The sequence below is a fragment of the Carassius auratus genome, chromosome 7 (genome assembly GCF_003368295.1).
Source record: "Carassius auratus strain Wakin chromosome 7, ASM336829v1, whole genome shotgun sequence".
Lineage (NCBI taxonomy): Eukaryota > Metazoa > Chordata > Actinopteri > Cypriniformes > Cyprinidae > Carassius > Carassius auratus.
Window position 1 is genome coordinate 30,310,348 of NC_039249.1, and position 22,154 is coordinate 30,332,501.

Genomic DNA, 22,154 nt, shown 5'->3' on the forward strand with positions numbered 1-22,154 from the left:
GTTATTTCACCCAAACAGATGTTTAGATTTCTTCATTGAACTACATATAATTAATAATCGGTCCCAAGAATCAAATAAAACATCATTTTTAGGGGCAATGCTTGTTTTTATGGCTTGTATTTCCCAAAATATTGATGAAATCTTTATAGGAAATCAAGTTCTGACCAGCCAGTTATTAAATCCCCATTAAAAATCCAGATTTAAGAACCATGATATTCTTTTGCAATAGTGAAACTGAATCACTGTGCATTATGATGATGACTCTCAACAACGTCCATGCAGCCTAATCATGATGTTACAGTACATAGGTTACACTGACTATTTTTATTTAAAAGATGTCATTCTGTATGAAACAAAAAAAAAAATCTGAAATTTGTCATAACGATTCAATATGCATTGATTCTAAATCTGGAAATTCTTGAGACGAAAGTAAATATTTTCTAAAAAAAAAGAGGTATGGTGAAAAGGTAAATATCCACATAACTATGGAGAATTAATAACAATTAAATCAAAATAAAATGCTTTTTTCCAGTTCCTGTTCACAGTTCTTCCCCGTGCGGAGATATATGAGAGCACCCTTCAAGCAAAACTTCTCCAAAGAAGAGGATAAAATAGTCTCTACTAAAAAGTAGGCATAAAAATCACCTAAGGTTCTGAGCAAAGAAAAAATACCATAGCAGGCTCAAATGAGCCATTTCTGTGACATTACAGAGAACAGCTCCCTCATAATGTATATATTCATCCTGATACTAACAAGACAATCTGCCAATTAACTTCACATCAGCCAAATATTCAGAGCACACAAACTAGTTTGACAGCTTTACATCACGTCTGACGCAAGAACACATTCATGAGCTTTAAAGGGATACTCCACCCCAAAATGAACATTTTGTCTTTAATCACTTATCCCCATGTCATTCCAAACATGTAAAAGCTTTGTTCGTCTTCCGAACAAAATTGAAGATATTTTGGATGAAAACCGGGAGGCTTGTGTCTGTCCCATTGACTGCCAAATAAGTTACACTTTCAAGGTCCAGAAAAGTATGAAAGACGTCATCAGAATAGTCCGTCTGCCATCAGTGGGTGGAGTATCCCTTTAAATGCACAGCTCACGTGATGTTTCTCTACAGTACATTCAAAACAAACTCACTTCATAGCCGAATATTAAAAATCACCTGAGCCATGAAAACGGCCAATATAGATCAAAGGTTAAACATGGTCTTCGGTTTTGACATGCTGATGGCTATTCATTGGCTATACAAATTTTAAATTGATTAAAAAACTATTTCTGCTACAAAAGATAAAGGGTTGCTTCCCCAACATATTCAGCATGTGTATTTACTGTATGCCAGTATGTTCAGAGAACGTGTCGATAATACTTGTTGGACACTCCCTTCTGATTTGCCAATAAAAACAATCGGCCTTGTTCCAGCATACCAGACACTGGCAAATAAAACAACCCAAACCATCACAATGACACAGCATGATATACGCATAAACTATCAATATTTTAGAATCAGTAAAAGACACATAAAATAATATGTCACACATACACATGTTAATATAGGACACTCTGACATGCAAAACAAAGCAAACACCAATTAAATTTACTTATGTAAACCATAATCAAAACATAAATATCAGAAGCTATTTGTTTTTCAGATTACTGCTAAGTGCTTTTTTAAAGCAGGAATAAACATTTCTAATTGGTATAGTATTATAGAGATTAGTCTAAAATAGAAGTCCAAAGACACTAGAATTATTAATACAGTAAACATGGTCTGAGATAGACATCTTGATGAAATGTCAACGAGTCATACTGAAAACATATATAAAGTGCTAGGGGGAAAATGCCAAAAACACATTTCTCACTTAGATATCTTCTTTCCCCGTTTGACTGCATAAAATAATTTTACAAAAGCAAAATAGCTTATAGATACTCAAGTGTACCGAGACAGAAAGGTATTAATGACTGTTTGCAAAAGTGTTGAAAATAAAAATCTCACTGCAGACTGCTTCTGTCAAGCATCCTTGATTATGTTAAACAGTTAAAAACAGACATCACAAAGTTATCCGAGGCTCACTGAGAAAGTGGGGTGTCCACGAATCATGTTCAGGCATAACTGCAGTCATCCCGTGTGTCCTGATCTTCTTAGTGCCAATATATAGAGTGAATGGCTTGCTCTGTGTATATGTCTGCAAGAAATATCTACAATCATGTATGGAATGGATTGGGAAGCCACACCTTGAAGGCCCTAGTAGGAGTGGGAGATGTTATTGGCTTGCTCCTGTAGGCTCACCAGAAGGTGGTCAATCTTCTCCATGTTCTGAGAGGTTGTCAAGGTGGTTTGCACAGTTCCTGGGTCTGCTATAGGCTGCCCAAGTAAAGACTGGATTTGATCTTCACTCTCTTGCTGAGTCTGTCCAGACTGATTGATGGCAATGATCTGGTCAGACAGTGTAGATCCTTGGCTGTTCATTAGCTGACGGCACTCTGCAGGAAATAAATCATTAGAATAGGGCTAGACAATAATTTTATATCAATATATACTTTGATATAGTTTTTATTTTATTTTTTGCAGCAACTGTGAGTACTTTTCATATTTTTTTATCCTGGCCGAAACACTTTTGTTTCAATCTATAAGATAATAAGCCAATGTTTTAGTTTAAAGTTAAAGATATTAATTTCAATAAGGTGAGTCTGAGAAACTTAGAGTATGTTTATTTGATGGAGATCTCACCTTTCTTGATTGTATGAAGGCTAAATACAAATAAAAGACTTGGCAAATAAATTGTTTTAGAAGTTTGGAGTTTGTAGGCATTCTTAGAAGTTTTTCTAAGTTTTTTATGGTCATATCGATATCAGAATATTCGGAATATTGCGTGATATACATTTTGGCCATATTGTCCAGCCCCACGTTAAAATGAGTTAAGGCTCTGAATTATGAGTCAAACAGGCAAGTATGTTCAAGAGAATTGACTAACCGTTCTGAATCTCAAAGAGGAACAGGTCTGGCTGCTGATTCTGATTGGGCTGGTTGAGGCTTCCACTCATTGTGGTCTGAAAGAGTTGACCAGGCTGTTGTACTGGAGAGGAAGTGCTAGTCTGAATTCGGCTTACATCACTCTGTGATGCAAAAATGGTTTCTTGAGAAGCCATACTCCCTTGCATGCTGGATTGGGCCATGAAGAGGTTTACAGACTGTGAAGGGCCTATACCAGAACTTGGTGCCAACTGCATTGGTTGCTGGTCTTGGAAGATGGGCTTATTTGAGGAGGGGCTGACCCCCATAGTAGTCTGATCCTGAAATGTCATGGGTTCAGGTGACTCCTGCTGCCTGACTGTAACCATGCCGGTCTGAGAAAAGGGAAGGGAAGTGTTCTGTTGTTCTGGAGAAGATAGGCTACTGTTGTTCATCGATCCTATCTGGACTTGCCCACCAAATAACAAATTGGAAGTTTGCTCTTGTGTCACTGGAGAATTTAAGGAACCGAGGAGTAGACCAGCCTGCTGCTGCTGACCAGAGGGAAGTTTGCTTGCTGACTGGGAGATGCTCTGGAACATGGATCCAGGTTGGGTATGCTGTGGTGATTGCTGCTGCTCCATCGGAGTGCCTTGCTGAATGGGGGACAGTTGGGGTGGAGTCGGAAATACAGATGGTGCCTCGAGAGAAGATGTCTGCATAGAAGTGTGAAAGGCCAGTTGCTGTGGCTGGCCGGCGTTAATGGCAAGTTGACCTGGTATGGCATTTTGGGAAAGAAACATACTGGTCGTAGATGGGTGAGCTTCCGCTGACATGTTGGACCTACTAAGAATTGTCTGATTGTTTTGGAAAAGGGAAGCTTGGACCTGATCCTGACTGGGTGAGGTCTTCTGTGTGTGGAAAAGAGCCTCCTGTGGGCTTTGGGATTCGGTCATGGCTGTAGGGTTGTGAAACAGAGAAGGTGGGGAATGACTGGGCTGCTGCTGAAGAAAGCCAGTTGCTTGTTGAAACAGGGATGCTTGTTGCTGCTGCTCTTGGGCTGGGGTTTGCTGGAAGAGGGAACTTCCATTCTGCACTATACCTTTGGAAGAGCTCTGCTGCTCTGAACTACAATGTATCTGAACCTGGGGCTGAAAGAGCTGATGTTGAAGGTTCTCCAGAGCTTGCTGCTGCTGGTGTTGCTGCTGCTGCAACTGGATTTGTTGCTCTTGTTGCTGGATGTGCTGCTGCTGCTGCTGGATTTGCTGCTGCTGATGTTGGATTTGCTGCTGGTGCTGTTGGAATTGCTGCTGTTGAAGTTGATGGTGTCTTTGTTTTGAGAGTGAATTCTCACTCTGGAGATGGATGTTGCAGAATCCCTTCGCTTGCAGCTGCCGTACAGCCTGCTCCAGCTGTGCCACCTCATCTGGAGGTAGAAGTGAGAGCTGCTGCTGTGAGTTGTCACCAATCTGGGAAAGCCTCACCACTGAACCACCACTGTTGCCTGTCCTCTCCTGTTCTAGACTCTCTCTGTGTTCCAAGAGGAATGGCTGAGCTCCTTGCTGAAGTAGAGATTTATTAGGCACATGGAAAGAGCCACTGGGTGCAAGACTCTGTTCCTGGATGGTGCTGAATGGTTCTTTGTTGGAAAAGACAGAGTTCTGAGATTGATCCTGTTCTCTTGTTTGGTGTACCAGTGGACTGGAAAATTTGCAGTTATTGGTGGAGTCCTCGGCACTCATATCTAAGGTTTGCTGGGCTGAACTGATGACTTCAGAGGTCTGTTGGGTTGCAAACACAATAAACATGGGCATTTATCAAAATATATGAAAATAGGGATCTATTTATTGTGGTGGTTTCTGTCTCGTGATTTATACAAACCTTGAAAGCCGAAGGTTTACTGGAGACCTCCATTGGAGTGACCTCTTCTCGTTTAACAAGAGGCAAAACTGGCGTCAGCAAGGCGGTATCTATTACTATACGAAACAAAAGACAGGTGGCCAGTGAGACTTACATAACCCCGGCTGTCATTGAGCAGTATTATGTCATGCTAATAGACACATAGATGTTTGCTCACCTTTCATTTGTTCAAAACAACAAGGTGTCACTGGAGGCAAGACTTCCTTTTTCACAGAAGCATCGACAACTGTAAAAGAGCATGTTTCTAGATCAGTGATTTTTATGAATTGTTCTGAATCCTGTTCCTGGAGGCACACCCACAGTATACATTTTAATAAAAGAAACACACCCAATTCAACTCTTCATTAGTAGAGACTACTGATGGGTTAGATAAGGGAGACACCCAAACTGTGCACTGTTGGTGTGCCTCCAGGAACGGGGTTGGGAAACACTTTTTTTTAGCAAACCTGTTGTGATTAAGAGACATGTTTATGGTGGAGATTAAACTGACCTGGCTCTGGAGTGTATGTAAATGGTTGAACATCATGGGAACGTCCAGCATTCGTAACAACATAGATACCAACAGATACAGGAGATGTGATAGCTGGATTTTGATATGGAGGGACTTTGACAATAAGGTGATTCTAAAAGGGAAAAAGTCAAAAATGGAAAAATGGCACAATGTATTTATTCACTTACTTAGTGCAGTTGAATCTGACTTTTTCTTATAACATCATCAATGAGTGACAATTACTGGTGTCTGGAATATATATACATTTTAATGGTTTGTGTACTTTAAGGGGAAGTCGTGACCTAATGGTTAGAAAGTTTGACTCCTAACCCTAAGGTTGTGGGTTCGAGTCTCGGCCCGGCAATACCACGACTGAGGTGCACTTGAGCAAGGCACCGAACCCTCAACTGCTCGCTGTGCACCGCAGCACACACTGTTCCGGGTGTGTTCACTGTGTGTGTGTGTGCACTTTGGATGGGTTAAAAGCAGAGCATGAATTCTGAGTAGGGGTCACAATACTTGACTGTATGTCATGTCACTTTCACCTTATGTGAAGTCAAAGAAGGGTCACCATACTTGGCTGATGTCACATCACTTTTTAGATCATTAATCTGCCGATCTTTCCATATTCATGTCAGGCAACTCGTCAGACCTGTGCAATGCAGCCTCTATTTCTGCATGGCTTGATCAGCCCACAGAATCAAATAATAGATGCAGCAGGTGCTATGGCTTACCTGATGGAAAAACTCCATGTCAATGTCAGCCTCTGCCTTCCAGGATTTATCATCTGCCGCAGTCAAAGAGGCAGAGGTTAAACAGTGCAGGGAAATCCGAACAGAACAAGGCATGACACTTTTCAACATGTAGAGATACCTGAAGCACTCTCCTGAAATAAGACCTTGGTTCCTTTGAGAAAGTTTTTTCCAATAATAAAGACTTCACTCCCCCCTTTAACTGAACAGCTGTGCAAACTCTTCTTGAGAATCTCAGGTACTCCTGCAGGCTGGGCTATAAAAACAGAACCAGTTAGAGAAAGAGAGAAAGCGACCATTAGAATGCACAGCCAGGTAACAATGTTTCTGTCCAGCAGACCATGATTAAATACTTTAGTTTCCGCACATCTGACATTATGTGCAGGTCAACGAAGCCATATAGCCAAATCAGCTTGTGACTAGTGAAAACACCTGGTTGTTTTTGCTTTGTATCCACACATGGAAAGCATGAAGGACCATAGGTATTATGCTGGTAATGCATGTTAAGCAAGCAAGCTTTGCATTTTTTACTATTTAATGCTGCGGAACAAATGCTTAATTTAAGTGACTTAGTATACATTTTTCAATCAATTCAAAATCGGAATCAAAAAATAATTACCGTATTTTTCGGACTATAAGTCGCACCTGAGTATAAGTCGCATCAGTCCAAAAATACGTCATGATGAGGAAAAAACATATAAGTCGCATTTATTTTGAACCAATAGAAAACATTAACATCTCCAGCTGCGAGAGGGCGCTCTCTCGCGGCTGGAGACGGTAATGTTTTCTATTGGTTCATTTCTCTCGGTTCATGTCAAATTAATTTTGATAAATAAGTCACACCTGACTATAAGTCGCAGGACCAACCAAACTATGAAAAAAAACTGCGACTTATAGTCCGGAAAATACAGTACATGATAATCAAATTACTCGCAATTAATTGTGAAATTATGTTTCTGCGTTATTTACTATTTACTAATAATAAGTATTAACTATTCTTCAGCATTTTTCACCAAGCGTTCCACATCTTCAAGACTAATGGATCCTCTGCAGTGAATGGGTGCCTTCAGAATGAGTGTCCAAAAAGCTGACAAAAACATAACAATAATCCACAAGTAATCCACGGTTCTCCAAATCACCCATAAACGTCTTGTGAAGTGAAAAGATGCATGCTTTTAAAAAGAAAATTAATCATTATGACAATTATTTTTTTAAACCATCATTTTGGGCCAAAATATCCATAATAAACCTCCATTCAGTGAAAACATCCAACCCCAACCTAAATCCGCCAACATATTGGTTTAGAACAGTTTTCACTTGTAAACAGATCTGTGCATATTTCCCTCCTGATTTAAGACGAAACAACTTGTTTGGACTCTCATTCTGACGGCACCCATTCACTGTATTACTGAGCAAGTGATGTAATGCTACATTTCTCCAAATCTGTTCAGATGAAGGAACAAACTCATACATTTTAAACAAATAAAACATTTTCAGATTAACTATTCCTTTAGAATCCTAATGCAAATGTGTTTTCTGTCCAATCAACATTATTTCCTGTGATAATCAGTATAATGCTACAGATGGTGTCAGCAGAACTTATTACAATCAACCTGAAATAATCATCTACTTGCGGGTGACACTGAAATTCAATTTCAAAACAAAGTAGTGCAATCCACCACACACCTAGTAGCTCTCTTCAGTAGGCACCTGATGTTCTGCTTTGGATTCATTTTTTTTAGCTCTATGGCCTTTATAATATAAACATTTATTAAACCCCCTCTCTAATCCCTACCTCTCCTATGTGATGAGAGCACCAGCTGGGCTCGCCAGCGGGGAGATGCTATGAATAACCCAAAGCCACTCACTGCACAGTATGGGAGACGAAGAGGTCTGTAATGTGAGCACAGAGCCATCCGGGCGTTGGATGTTGACTCGAAACACCAGTCTGGCGCGGGTGCTCTTCCTCTTAGATCCAGCCACCCCAATACGGGCCTCCACATCAGCATTCCTGAGCTTTAGGATCCCCACGCAGTCTACACTGTACAGACACCCGAACATCAGCTGTTCATTGTCAATATCAATACTTCCAACCACATCTGATAACTACAGAACTACAGAATGCAAAGCTTGAAAGTCAGACGAAGCTGAGATGTCTTTACATACGCCAGAGTCATATTGCTGCTGGGATCCAGAGGCACTTCGATGACAGTGGTGCCTTCGATGTCCACTTCCCTACAGGTGGTTGTGTTACGGCCAGTAACTCTGCAAGCCTGGTAGAAGCCATGGGGCTTTACACGTCCAGCATCATTGGCGACAAAAATCTGCAGGACCACTGACTCCTTCACACCCTCGAGCTGAGAAGATCAAAAAACTTGCGGTTAACAGGGTAACATGCATCCTTTTATCAATGGAGAAAAGTAAGAACCAAAAGACTTGGCACTTAGTTTTTTCTTCCACATTGAAAGGTTTCGCATAAAGAAACCCCTAGTGAAAAATAAAGATACTAAAATCTCAGTATACTGCAAATACATCTACATGATATTATGTAATTAATAAAAATACCTTGTAATTACAGTTTTGGTATCCAAAACTGGTTTACTTAAAGTCTGCTAAAAGATGGACTAATGAAGCAGAGGGTGATTTACACTGATTGGAGTGTTTTTGAAGCTGCAGCCACAAGCTCACAGAGACTGTAACTTCATGGGCCCTATCATACACCCGGCGCAATGCGACACAAGGCATTTAAATTTCATTTTGAAATTTCGCTTTAATTTCACCATTAAGTTAGACACATCAACCATAACTCCTTCAAAAACAGCTAGAAACCTTGGAGTTATGATTGATGATCAGCTGACTTTCTCAGACCACATTGCTAAAACTGTCTGATCCTGCAGATTTGCTTTATTCAACATCAAGAAGATCAAGCCCTTTCTTTCGGATCATGCTGCACAACTCCTTATTCAAGCTCTTGTTCTGTCCAGGCTGGACTATTGCAATGCTCTCTTGGCAGGTCTTCCAGCCATTTCTATCAAACCTTTACAATTAATCTAGAACGCTGCAGCAAGATAATTTTTTTATGAGCCAAAAAGAATACACATCACACCTCCATTTATCAATTTGCACTGGCTACCAGTGCAAATATATATATTATATATATATATATATATTAGGGGTGTAACGATACGCGTATTCGTATTGAACCGTTCGGTACGACGCTTTCGGTTCGGTACGCGGTACGCATTATGTATACCGAACGGTTCGTTGGAGTATTTAATTATATTTGAAAAAAAAAAAAAAAAGAGAGAGAGAGAAATATAATGATATGCGTTCAACAAGGTAGCCCAATAACCCAAACAACGTAACAGGCAACGCCCCTGACACTCCCGAAGAAGAAAAAAACACCATCTTATATGTTTATGTTAGGCTACTCAGCAGGCGCTCGCTCACTCAGTACGCGCTGAAGGCTCGTTGCAAAATAGCCAATGCGTTTAACAGACTAGAAATGAGAAGATCCTCCAATAACCAACAGGTCTGGTGTTTGGGTGCACTTTGGATTCCCTTTAAGCTATAATGGTGATGGCAAGAGAGTGGTTTCCTTTCCAAAGCGCTCGGGCAGAAGCGCTCATGAGGTCTTTGCTAAGCAACAATGACGTGCTCTCTCCATGAGACGCGGAAATTTCAGCGAAGGATAAATGGATTTGCAGCTCTAAAAATCGCTTGCAGTAGCTCTGCTACTAAATTTATTTCAAAATTGCAATCCATATACAACTATGATCAGCTGATCCTTCATCTTGGCTGAGCTCTCAACGTTGTTACGGGAAAGGATGAAGCTGATTGGTTGGTTCTTGTCACATGACCCGCGGTGCGCTTGCGGCATTCTGAAAAGTTGAGATGTTTTTACATTTTGCTGTATCTAAAACGTATCGAACCGAACCGAACCGAACCGTGACATCAGTGTATCGTATCGAACCGAACCGTGAATTTTGTGAACCGTTACACCCCTAATATATATATATATATATATATATATATATATATAAGACCTCTAACACTAGCTTGCTCTATTCTTTTTCTATTCTATCTGTTTCTTTTTATTTATAGCCCTTGCCAGGTGTACTGTGTTAACCTAACTGAGACTTGTTATAGCACTTATATATCATTGCTCTTTTTGTTGTTTTTGATTGCTTCCACTGTCCTCATTTGTAAGTCGCTTTGGATAAAAGCATCTGCTGAATGAATAAATGTAAATATAAATATAATGTAAGGGGCAGTGCAAGTGTGTTTGCTAGTTTCAGTCCGGCGCCGTTCACATTTTCCCGTCCAGCGCCATTTTTTAATTAGCAAATGCATTTGTGTTCATTTGTGCACCCATGGGCGTGCTGGTCTAAAAAAGAAGTGTGTTCAGGTGCATGGCTGGCGCACTGATCAGTGAAGAAAAAAAAAATCTGTCACACTGTGATAAAGGCTGAAAGTGAACGCAGCGAAGACGTACTGGTATTGGATGCGAGAACACACACACCACACGCACACACGCACACACACACACACACACACACACACACACACACACACACACACACACACACACACACACACACACACCTTGTACTCTCTGATGTTCGCTCTGCTCGGCGCCCCTGTGGATTGAAAAACGCGCTGAATCCATGCAGACTCAGATAAGGGGAGGAGCCGGAACTTGATGCAGCTTGCCACCGTCTCAAATGAGATTTTAAAGGGGACTGAAGCGATCACTAATTAATTAATCAAATAATTTTTAGGGGGGCTGGGCATAAGTTGTACATAAGTTGTACATAAGTAGGCTGAAGCCCCCCTAAAAAGGGCCTAGCGACGCCCCTGGCCATAGACCAACTCAAACCTGGTCTGGCACAATGTTTTTTCTTTGTTATTTAAAGAGCGTGTTAGTATAGGCGGGTCCACAACGCTCATACACGCTGCTTATTAAACACAGGGACTCACAGTAGCACACAAACATGCCAAATAGTGTGTTATTCCTATGTATGTCTGCACTATGTTTGTACTTTCTTCTACACTGTAAAAAATGACTGTGATTTCAACGGTAAAAAACTGTGAAAATGCTATGGTACAAACCTGTTTACTGGTTAACGGTAATTTCCTGTAAACTTTACAGAGAAAAACCGTAAACTTACGTTCCCAGAATTCTCTGCGTTGCATTTCAAATTTTGTTTGAATTTGATGTTTTTTCTTTGAAATAACTATGTTTCTTCTTAATTTTTTCTTATCTGTTATGTTTATTAGGTTTGTATGTTACATAAAATGTTGTTAAATTAATGTTTATTGCATATTTCAGTTTAATGAGTCTCACCATGATGGTGTTTAGTGCTTGTGTGAATGACATCGTGCACCTTCTATATATCTTATTATATAAAAGCTGCTTGTGATGGACTTTGTTTCACCACGTGACTCTCTCATCACCACCTGCTTTTGGTGGTTACCAGTGTAATACCAAGGTACAAAACAGATTTCAGTGCTTCAATAAGTTCATATATTAATATTATATCAGTTAAATTATGGTATTAAACTGTAAATATAAAGTAAAACCTTTAAACCTACAACAGTGTAACTGTATTTTTTACGGTATAAAACTGTTAAACAAAAAACGGTTTTACCGTATTTTTTACGGTATAATTCTGGCAACCACAGCTGCCGGTTTTTTACCGTATATTTTACGGAATATTTTTAACAGTGTACACTGGAAGCTCCTGTCGTCAAGTCAGATTCCTTTATGTGTAAACATACTTGGTAATAAAGCTCTTCTGATTCTGATTAAACAAATGTATTTTATATATATAACTTTTTTTTACTAAGGATGAATAGTACTCTTCTAAAACCTGCTGTAGGTTATTCTGGTTTAAATAAATGTGTGTTACCCACCTTGATAGTAGGGAAACCCTGCTGTGTTCTGTCTTTCACAGACCCACGGCTGCCTTCAGTTAGGTAACGCGCTCTATGCTGAGTCTCAGGCTGCACCACAATCTTCAGTTCTTTCCCTTCACTTTTCTGAGGATACTGACGAGACAGTATCCCACCTTTAAGGCCAGAAGCTTGTGGTCCATCAGAGCTATGAAACAAAGATGGTGAACATCAGTTAAAAACTACTTTAAGGGCGGTTTATGTACCTTTAATTTTTCCATAAGTAAAATTTCTGTCACCCTTAACTTTCTCTCTTGTCATTCAAATAACTATTTGACTTAAGGCTGGAAAACACTACATAATTTTTTGGCCAAATTAGTTACTAAAAGTATGAAATTGAAGATTTTCAGCCATCGGAGTTGAGAGATTTGTACAGAAAAATTCCAGTTAATCCAGTCGAAGGGAAAATGCATCGATTCGCTACAGGCCTTTGTTCACCCCCCGGAGCCGTGTGATACACTTTTTTTTATGGATGGGTGTTTTTTATTTAAAATCTTTTTTTGACTGAAGCAATGCAACACTCACTGACTTCAATGATAGAGCTTGAAAGATCAAAGACCATTTTTAATATAACTCCGACTGGATTCGTCTGAAAGATGAAAGTCATATACACCTAGGATTCCTTGGAGGTGAGAAAAATTCAATTTTTGGGTGAACTAACCCTTTAAAGGGAGCGTTAGCAAAGGTATGAACAAACATTCTTTCAGTGTGTTAACATGACTCTAATGTTCACATGACTAAGGAAAAACATTTAAAAAGGTTTTCAATGATTAGAGGACCTTCAGAAATACAGTTTTACAAATATTCTTAGCTGGGAAATGTTAATAAAGACATGAGAGTGAGTAAATGACAGATTTTTTTTTTTTTTTTGGATTCAGTATTTTGGTTCCTTCACATCAATCTCCAAGAAAGAGTCACCAATCATAGTTCACTTTATTGAGCATCACATTTGGGGTGTAAATTCAGCATTTAGTTGATCCTGATATGCGATCATTGTCACTGTTGTAAACAGAATGGTTTTCTTCTTCCATGAGGGAGTTTGGCATCAGATGATGACAACTTCAAAACTCCTAAAAACGTTACCATTTTGTGTGCCTTGTGACGTCTTAGGCTGAGACTATAGATATAACAAGTTTTTATGAATGCCATAAAGCCCAAAGTGTACTGTGATACTAAATGACTCACTTTGCTTTGGAACAGGTCTTGCTGTCTGGGCCAAGTTGCGAGAGCACAAAGTGTGGACCTTTGGCACTATCTGCATCAAACACATCCATGCTGACCTCTTCAGCAGGGACCGATTTTGGCCCGGGCTTCTGTCGCGGGGTGCACTTGCGGGCCTTGCGGGGAACTTCGGTGTTGTCATTGTAGGAGCTGGAGCTCACAATGCTGAAGTTGGACACCGACTTTTCTATCCAGATGTTGCTACTCTGCTCCGAGTCGAGAAAGAGCTCATCCTGGCAGGACATGTTGCTCTCATCGAACAGGTCCTCTGGTGGAGGCGAGATGTTGAGGACAGGCCGTTTGGAGGGTGTCATCTGGTGCTGCTGCTGGGTCTGCTGGCCACCTTCTTCTCGACCGGAAAGCTTGTTTTCAGCAGCCAGAACCTCTGCTTTTCTTTGATTGCTAACATCTCCCGGTGTGCTGCTCTCGTGCACGGCGATCCGCTCTGAAGCTGAGGTGAAAGAGGTGGGAAAAGCACTGCGAGGACTTCCCATGCTCAAAGCAGAAGAGACGGACGAGGCATCTGTAGTGTGTACAATCAGAATCAGTGAATAAAGGCATAGACAAGGTATCATCATGAGCCAACAATAACTGTCAAGACATTACTCATGATTGCTTTTTATCTTTTCTCTCCAATAGTTCCTGTTTTTAATCTTTCACAGGGCATTATCTATCATTAGGGCAAATGTCAAATAAGCAGTTGAAATGCTGTGGAAATGAATCAACAAACAACGGGAGGCAAACTGTGGAAAAGAAAAACAAGCATCTCATGTAGAGTTACTGCAGAGCAGGCATGACATCACTCTCCAAGACATTACGCACAGCCCACTAGCCATAATATCCTCTCATGTCTTGGGTTTTATTTAAGCATACATTGGAAATACAGTAAATGAGCTCTAGCATATGACATTCAAAAACTGTTATATGGCATATGTTTCAATATTTATTTCAGTTGAGGGTCTACATCTCTCATCCAGATGTTTCAAATGATGCAAGCAAATTCTTATACAAATTTGCACAAATTTTAATGGGAGTGAGCTTAGCCACAGAAACAACATAAACCAGTGTCTGACCAATGAAGCAGAAAACTGCAGAGCATTTTGTATGCAGACACTCCCTGCTTCAGAGAGAAATTCCTGGAATGAAAATGAGACAACCAATGGCGGACCATTAAAATATTTACAAATGAAGAAGGCTTTGTTCAATTTTATTTGTTTTTGGCTAATGGCCTTCTGTATTAATTTGCCTTTAAAATCAAGCTACAAAACATCCACACCTCATTTAATCAAATGGATGAGGTAAAGCATTCATATACAGTAGTTTTAAACAAGGTACATGAATCCTTTCTGTGGTATAAGACCTTTTCAATAATTTAGTTTGTTTCATATAAATGTGCATATTTGGGACTAAAAAGAAATTAGAGAACAATTTATTAGAAGGATAGATCAAAAAAATATTCATTTTTCATAATAACCCATATAAACTTGGGTTTATCTTCAATATATATATATATATTCTCTCATAATTTTTTGTCCATCCATTGAAAGCCCACACAACCAAAATGTTTGATGTTTCAAAAAGTTCAGTCCGTTTCCAAAAATATAACTTTTGTGTTTTTTTTGTTATTAAAATAAATAAGCAAGCCCAGCTCAGGTAACAGTAATGTGGAAGAAATTTAATACATTATTTTCTATGAAAAGTACATAATTACTTTTTTATGGAGTAACACAATATTTTAAAGCATATGAATTGAGCTGTTAAATCAAAGTCCTTTGAAGAAACATGAACGCTTAATATAATGACCAGATTTAATTTAGAATTCCATAAACAAATTTGAAAAAAAGCAAGCGCGTTTAGCCTTCTATTCACCATATTTGATTAGCTTTTTGCACGTGCACTGATACATGTTTATATAAAAGCCTAATTTAAATGTATAGATCATATCTCTTTTGAAGGCTTTGAAGATTAAACCGCTTTTGGATTACAAAATGATGGGTGAAAATGATATAATTTGAAAAGTATCCCCATTTGTGTTTCAGAAATGATGTAGTTGAATATCCACATTACATTTTTAGGTGAACCAGGCCTAACTCTTTAAATACAGTGACAATATTTCTTTAACATTCATCTGTTGTACTGCAAGATGATGAAATGGATGAAATGAAAGTGCTTCGAGCAAAAGCACCAAAAGTAGCTGATGAGCATTGCAAAACTGGGATGGTTCATGAGTTGCTTCATGGGTGGTACCAAACCACACTGCCAAACAGCTGCCAAGACTTAACAAGACGAGGGAATCACAGAAACAGCCAGATGGGTGAAAAAAAAAAAAAAAAAGGATAGCTTTTGTTTTCATATCAACCTTTGGAGCTTGGCTCCTTTGTTTGTAAAGCCTATGAACTCATACCAATATGAGTGATGAAATTTGAATAAGATATTGAGTCCACTGAAGGACATTAACAATGGGGTGAGCTAAATATCCCTCCTTATAAAACAAAGTCAAATTCTGTTTGTTGCTATCTCAGAATGTGCGCTTTACAAAAAACTCATGATTTCCTTTTTTATTAATGTGAAGCTTTAAAAAAAGTTAGTATAAAGCACTATATAATGTGACTTGCCATCCTTTTACCATCCTCACCTTTTGATTGCTCGTATGGCAAATCAAATCATATGCAAATCATAATGGCAGAGGATGCATCCACAAAAGTTCAGTTTCTACACTATACCGCTGGTCTAAAAACAAGACCTGTAAACAGAACTGATTCAGATAACAGTAACAAAACCTTGTGAAACAATAATACTCACACATTCACCTACAGCATTTATCAGAAAATATGAAACTGATAAGCTTTATTTATAGTTTGCTTGCTATTTATGCCTTATCCTCATTTATAAGATTTGTTGCTGTGTCTCACAGGCAGCATAAACAGTTTAAATGAATTAGTTTAATGGGATTGATCAAACTGCTGCATAAGTGTGGCATGATAAACATGAAGACACCTGCATGCACAGGAAGTGTGGTCAAGCTGTACATAATTAAATCAGGAAGAAATCTTTCCATGTGCGAAATGCTGTCTGTAATCTGACAATAATAGTAACCACAAACCATTGTCTATTCAATATATTGAAATCGTCCTCTTCTAAACCAAATCAACTGTGGGTGTGACATGTATGAGTTTCAACCATTTGATTTTAAGTCAAAGGCTTTTTTTTTTTTTTTTTGATCTTTATAATATGTTTCTGGACGTTAGCATCTGAGCATCTAAAAAAAATTTAATATTTGTGATTATTTTCCCATTCTTACTTTCATTTTCTGTCACATCAAGATAAGAGTATATGATCCAGTGACATTTGAGTCATCTGCTCCCGTTGTTTGTCCAGAATTGTTAATTAATTGAAATTATTAATTTAAACCCTGTTCTGGAGGAGGACTACAAGAGTTTTTCATTATGCATTACATTGCAACCTCTCGGCAGGCGTGCAACAATACAGACACTGAAACACACTGTCTCTTCTCCCGATTTAAGGAAGTTAAATGTGGCTGCAAATAAACTTTCATTACAGTGGGTCTGAAGTCCAGTGTAACATCAACTTTGATAGGAGAATGTTAATATGGAAAAATGCAGGTTAGACAAACTCAACAGAGTCAATAAAGATTCATATTCATAAGATGATAAACCAGAGATAGATAACAGATAGTATATTCAACTTTGGACAATCTGTAATTATAATTCAAGAGACCCATGGTCACATCAGAGGGTCCCACGATAAGTTTAGGAGGCAGGTTTGGGGTAGAACACAGAGAGGGGCAAAACCAACTAATCTGAATAGAGCAGCATATAGTTTATTTACACTACTGGTCAAACGTTTTGGAAAATTAAGATTAAATTATGTTTTTGAAAGACATCTCTATATGCTGACCAAGGCTGCATTTATTGGATCAAAAATACAGTAAAATCTGTCATATTTTTAATTATTATTACACTTTAAAAGAACTTTCAGCATCATTTGCATCAGTCTTCAGTGTCACATGATCCTTCAGAAATCATTCTAATATGCTGATTTGCTGCTCAAGAAACATTTAGCACTATTATCAATGTTGAGAAAAGTTTTTATTATACAGCTATACACTACCATTCCAAGTCTGAGGAAAGAAAGAAAGAAACAAAGAAACAAAGAAAGAAATAAATTCTACAAAGGAAAATGTATATTATTAATATAACTTTTTTACTGTATTTTTGATACTTCTGAAATGCTTATTTTTTTAAAAAACATGACAAAGCTTAATGATTCCAAACATTTGACCATTAGTGAATATTCCTTTTAATTTACATGTTAAGGCCATAAAAAAATAAATTTCGATGAATAGATAAACATCTAGAATGTTTTGTTGAAACACATGGGCAAACTAAATTAAAAAACCTTACTTTACGTTATAATTAAAAAAATATGTACAAAAACCCCATGAAATGTTTTTTAAGAAAGGAACAATACCTTGCATGTATGTTTTGCTATTATTCAGTGTAAAAGAGAAGATAATAAAGGTAACAAAAAGCTAGGGTTAGAGACAAGACGATGATACACAAATGAACCCAAAATATTGACACTCAAAAGCGGGGAAGACAAAATCTTTGAAGGGACATGAATGTGGCAAAAGAGTTGTCCCTCACAAAACAAAATAAAACAAAAAAGTAAATTCAAACCAATATAAAACACAACACATCAAAACACAAAAGAACAAAACAATAAATGCAAATTAATAAATAAACAAACCAAACACAAAACTACAAGCAAAAAAACAAAAAAAAACAAATGCTAAACAACAGGCCAAACAATTAGAAAATACCAATAAAACAATACAATTATACACAAATAAAATATGAATTAAACTACAAGAGAAAATTGCCAGGAGAAGCAAGTCCAATTTGCAGTGAAACCTAAAATCCCACAATGAAATTAATTTAAGCTGGAATATACGTCACAGTCAGCATGTCCTGCCTCGCAGAGGGATGCATTTGGCTGCAGATCTATTTCGACCTCACTCAGACCGTCACCACGGTCTTACCTTGAATGACGCCATTCCTCCGCCTATCCTCGAGACCAAATATCAACAATGTCAGGTGACTGACCTTAGGGGTTGGCTATATAACATCCAGGTGAACCAACCACTTCCTCTTGCCTTTCTCGCCTCATCTGAGACCGACGCGGTAGAGCGCATTGTTTTTGATTACAGGAGAGATTAGTTTCAATCCGTCACGTTTTGTGCAGGTGCTTCAAGTCCCTGAGGATTGCAGTGGTTTTTCTCCTCATTTAAATATTTCGACGTGTCGTCGGAACGCATGTCGGTGAGTATTTCTTTATTTTTCTCTGTTTGTTTTCAGGCATTTATTGATGGTTCTCAGGTCAGCTGTTCGCAGCAGACGAGAGTTTTCTTTTCCATTTACTGCGTGTGCGCACGTAGAATGATGGATATATAATTTTCTAAGGAGTTCTGTTCGCAGACGTATTCTGAATGATGAGTATGAAGAGTGATTCGTCACAATCTTTATACTAAATTGTACCTGGTTAATTGTGTTTAACTAATACCAGACATATATTTTTTGTGGATTAAGGAAGTGTTCAATTTGATTATGATCTAGTGATTCGTCACAGTCTATTTGTTAATGGCATTTTTGCTTGTTTTTTTCAATTAAATGCTGAGTTATTTTGGAGTCTCGCAGTTCAGCTTCCAGAATTAGTTAAATACTGTGATTCATTACAGTTTATTTCCCTTTTCATGCACTATCATTATATGAGTGACCTGACCTCGGACTTGTTGTCATGAGTCACTCAAGGTGTCGTTTTTGCCAAACTAGCATACACCCAAGAGATGGGCATCGCGAATGTCCCTCCTGTTTGGGTATGCAACATGTACTAGATGATATTGAGGATCCCTGTGCAGCTGCGTTGGAGCTATCTTTGCGGGAAAGAGTGCAAAGAGCTAAACTGTTAACTGGTGGTAATAAAGAAATTATTCCCAGTAGTTCCTCTCATAAACGTAAGAGGCCAGATGCAGGTCCTGACATGCCTCCAGATAAAATAAAGAAAGCCACAGTAGTCCGAGATCCCAAGGATGACACTCAGTTGCAAATCTTAGCAGCATTGCGTGACTTAGCTGGTAAGCTTGAAACACGTAATTCTTCAGTAAACACACAGCCATCTGCACTCCGGGCTGGGGATGAGTTGACATCACGTCAGAAAGAGAGGGATGATTATACGGATGCCGTCTCACTGCATGCAAATAACTCCCTTTATGGTAGTGAGGAGAATGCAGATGAAAACGAGGGAGAGGAATCCAGGTCTGAGGTTTCAGAAGGAAGCCTGCATTCTGATGTTCTTTCGCGCATTTTAAGTGCAGCAAGGATCCTGGGCCTTAATGCACAGGAAGAAGCTACAGCTCCAGCCCCCACACAAGGTGTATGGGCGAGTATTTCCCCTGCACAGCCTACTGTGTCAATCCCTGTAGCTGAGGATTATTCCCAGATGTTGAGGAAAGCCTGGAATAATCCAAAAGCGGCACCCCAGTTAAATGCAGGATGTAGACGGTTTGTTAAATTGGATTATCCCGCTGAGAGTGGTATGGGGAACATGCCATCAGTGGAGCGAGAGATCGCAGCCTTAACCGCTTTGGGACCTGATAAGGTTACTGACAATCCTCGTTGTCCCGGTAAGGAGTGCCAAAAGACAGACCGGTTAATGAGCCAGGCATATAATGCAGCTACTCGGGCAGCCCGTTCAGGAAATGCTCTAGCAATAGTTTTGGCTGCGTTAAGAAAGGTTGTTAATAAGGAAGAGCGTGATGTGATGAGCTTGATTGACACAGCACTCATCACACACTCACAGCTTACCAGGGACATAGGGGCATCTATGTCGTCTGCAATTTTAGCCAGAAGACAAATCTGGTTGGCTCAAACATCTTTACCTGACGCAATCAGGAAGGATTTGACTAATATGCCAGTGGTTCCAGGACGGATATTTCACACTGATGCACAGGCTTTACTGGATAATGCTGATCAGGCAAGACGCAGAAGGGAGTCAGTTCAGCAAACATTTGCTGGCCCTACCAAATGTGGCCATAGGGCTGCTCATTCTTTTCAGCCCCCACACTTTCCTCGTTCAGAAACTTGGGGGTATGACAGAAGACGATCTAGGGGTTACCAGTCCCATGATCGAGGAACCAGACCTTTTTATCAGGCTCCCCAGACCGACCAGGCCCATAATCCAGTCAGGGGAGGACCACTTAAGAGGCGTCCTTCCAGGGGTTTCAAACCCCGGGGAGGCCAGGCATAGCGGTCTCTGTGTCGTCGGAGAATGCTCCCAACTGTGCCTGGACAGTTGGGAGAAGGTAACATCAGATCCCTGGGTCCTAGATACCATCAAGACAGGATACAGGATACAGTTCCGACGGCGCCCTCCTACTTTTTCAGGCAGTCCAGGCACAAATTTTTGGCCAAAGAGATCACAGTTTTACTTCAGAAAAAGGCGATTGTACAGATAGACACCAGCAAACAGCTCACTGGGTTCTATTCAAAGTATTTCCTGGTGCCAAAGAGAGACGGGGGACTTCGACCCATTCTAGACTTACGAAAGTTGAACGAATTCATAAAGGTATTGCCCTTCAAAATGCTGACTACAGCACAAATTCTGGAATCCATAGAACTGGGAGAATGGTTCACTTCCATAGACTTGAAGGGTGCCTATTTCCACATACCCATCTGTCAGGATCACTGCCCGTTTCTTCGCTTTGCCTTTCAAGATCGGGTTTATCAGTTCAGGGTCCTTCCATTTGGCCTGTCTCTGTCTCCAAGGGTCTTCACCAGGGTGGTGTCAGCAGCCCTTCGTCCCCTTCAGTGTGCAGGTTTGAAGATTCTGTCATACCTGGACGACTGGCTAATTTGTGCTCCTTCACGCAGTCAAGCAATGAGGGACACCGAAGTGGTGCTCCAACATGTCCAGTCTCTTGGGTTCAAAGTGAACTGGGAAAAGAGCAATCTAAGTCCCAGACAACAGACCGTGTTTGTAGGAGTTTCGCTAGATTCCCAACTGATGACGGCAACTTTATCACCCCAGAGAGTGGTACAGTTGATCAGTCTAACTCAATCATTCCATCTGAACAAGAAGGTGAAGTTAATTCAGTTTCAGCGATTGTTGGGCATGATTGCAGCAGCAGCAGCTGTGGTCCCACTCGGCCTTCTCAAAGCCCGTCCACTACAACGTTGGTTGAACAGCTTTCACTTGCATCCCAAATTACACAGACATGTAAGGATAAAGGTTACACGAAGGTGTGTCCAAATGTTGCACCCTTGGAAGTCGTTACCGTCACAAGGGGTTCCTCTAGGCAACATCCCAGCGAGGCGGTCTGTGATAACGACAGATGCCTCTCTAACAGGGTGGGGAGCAGTTTGGGAAGGCAGGTCCATCAGGGGACACTGGAAATTCCCCTGGACCACAGAGCACATCAACGTGCTGGAACTCAGGGCAGTCCATCTCTCCCTGAGGGTTTTTCTCCCGTTGTTACAGAACAAACATGTTTTAGTGAGAACAGACAACATGTCGGCAGTGTACCACATCAATCACCAGGGTGGCACCAGATCAGCGCGGTGTCTCCAGGTGACACAGGAACTACTTTCTTGGGCATTTCCAAAGCTCTCATCACTCAGAGCAGTATACATACCGGGAGTGGCGAACAGAGCGGCAGACCTGCTGTCACGAACTGGACCACTCCCGGGAGAGTGGCGCCTCCATCCCGAAGTGGTGAGATTGATATGGAGGCGTTTCGGTATGGCGAAGGTCGATTTGTTTGCGACCACGGAGACA

General features: G+C 39.9%; 2 protein-coding genes across 4 annotated transcripts in view; one reads left to right on the plus strand and one right to left on the minus strand.

Moving 5' to 3' along the window:
• Positions 1–981: 981 nt before the first annotated feature.
• The window catches only part of LOC113106460 (nuclear factor of activated T-cells 5-like), a 45,709-nt gene continuing 24,536 nt past the window's right edge, over positions 982–22,154 (minus strand). For 2 of the 3 annotated variants that reach the window (XM_026268396.1, XM_026268399.1), the window contains exons 3-13: positions 13,266–13,824; positions 12,042–12,228; positions 8,292–8,482; positions 7,994–8,166; positions 6,247–6,381; positions 6,108–6,160; positions 5,374–5,506; positions 5,041–5,127; positions 4,845–4,939; positions 2,986–4,744; positions 982–2,494 (exon numbers count right to left, since the gene is read on the minus strand). In XM_026268396.1, the coding sequence (XP_026124181.1) occupies positions 2,256–2,494; positions 2,986–4,744; positions 4,845–4,939; positions 5,041–5,127; positions 5,374–5,506; positions 6,108–6,160; positions 6,247–6,381; positions 7,994–8,166; positions 8,292–8,482; positions 12,042–12,228; positions 13,266–13,824 (3,611 nt within the window). In that variant the 3' untranslated portion in view covers positions 982–2,255. The remainder of the gene's footprint in view (positions 2,495–2,985; positions 4,745–4,844; positions 4,940–5,040; positions 5,128–5,373; positions 5,507–6,107; positions 6,161–6,246; positions 6,382–7,993; positions 8,167–8,291; positions 8,483–12,041; positions 12,229–13,265; positions 13,825–22,154) is intronic. The other variant, XM_026268397.1, reaches the window with a different exon arrangement.
• Positions 18,102–21,240, plus strand: LOC113106461 (uncharacterized). Its single transcript, XM_026268400.1, has 2 exons — positions 18,102–18,454; positions 18,567–21,240. Exon 2 carries the CDS (start codon positions 19,119–19,121, stop codon positions 20,625–20,627), a length of 1,509 nt encoding a protein of 502 aa, XP_026124185.1. The 5' UTR covers positions 18,102–18,454; positions 18,567–19,118; the 3' UTR covers positions 20,628–21,240.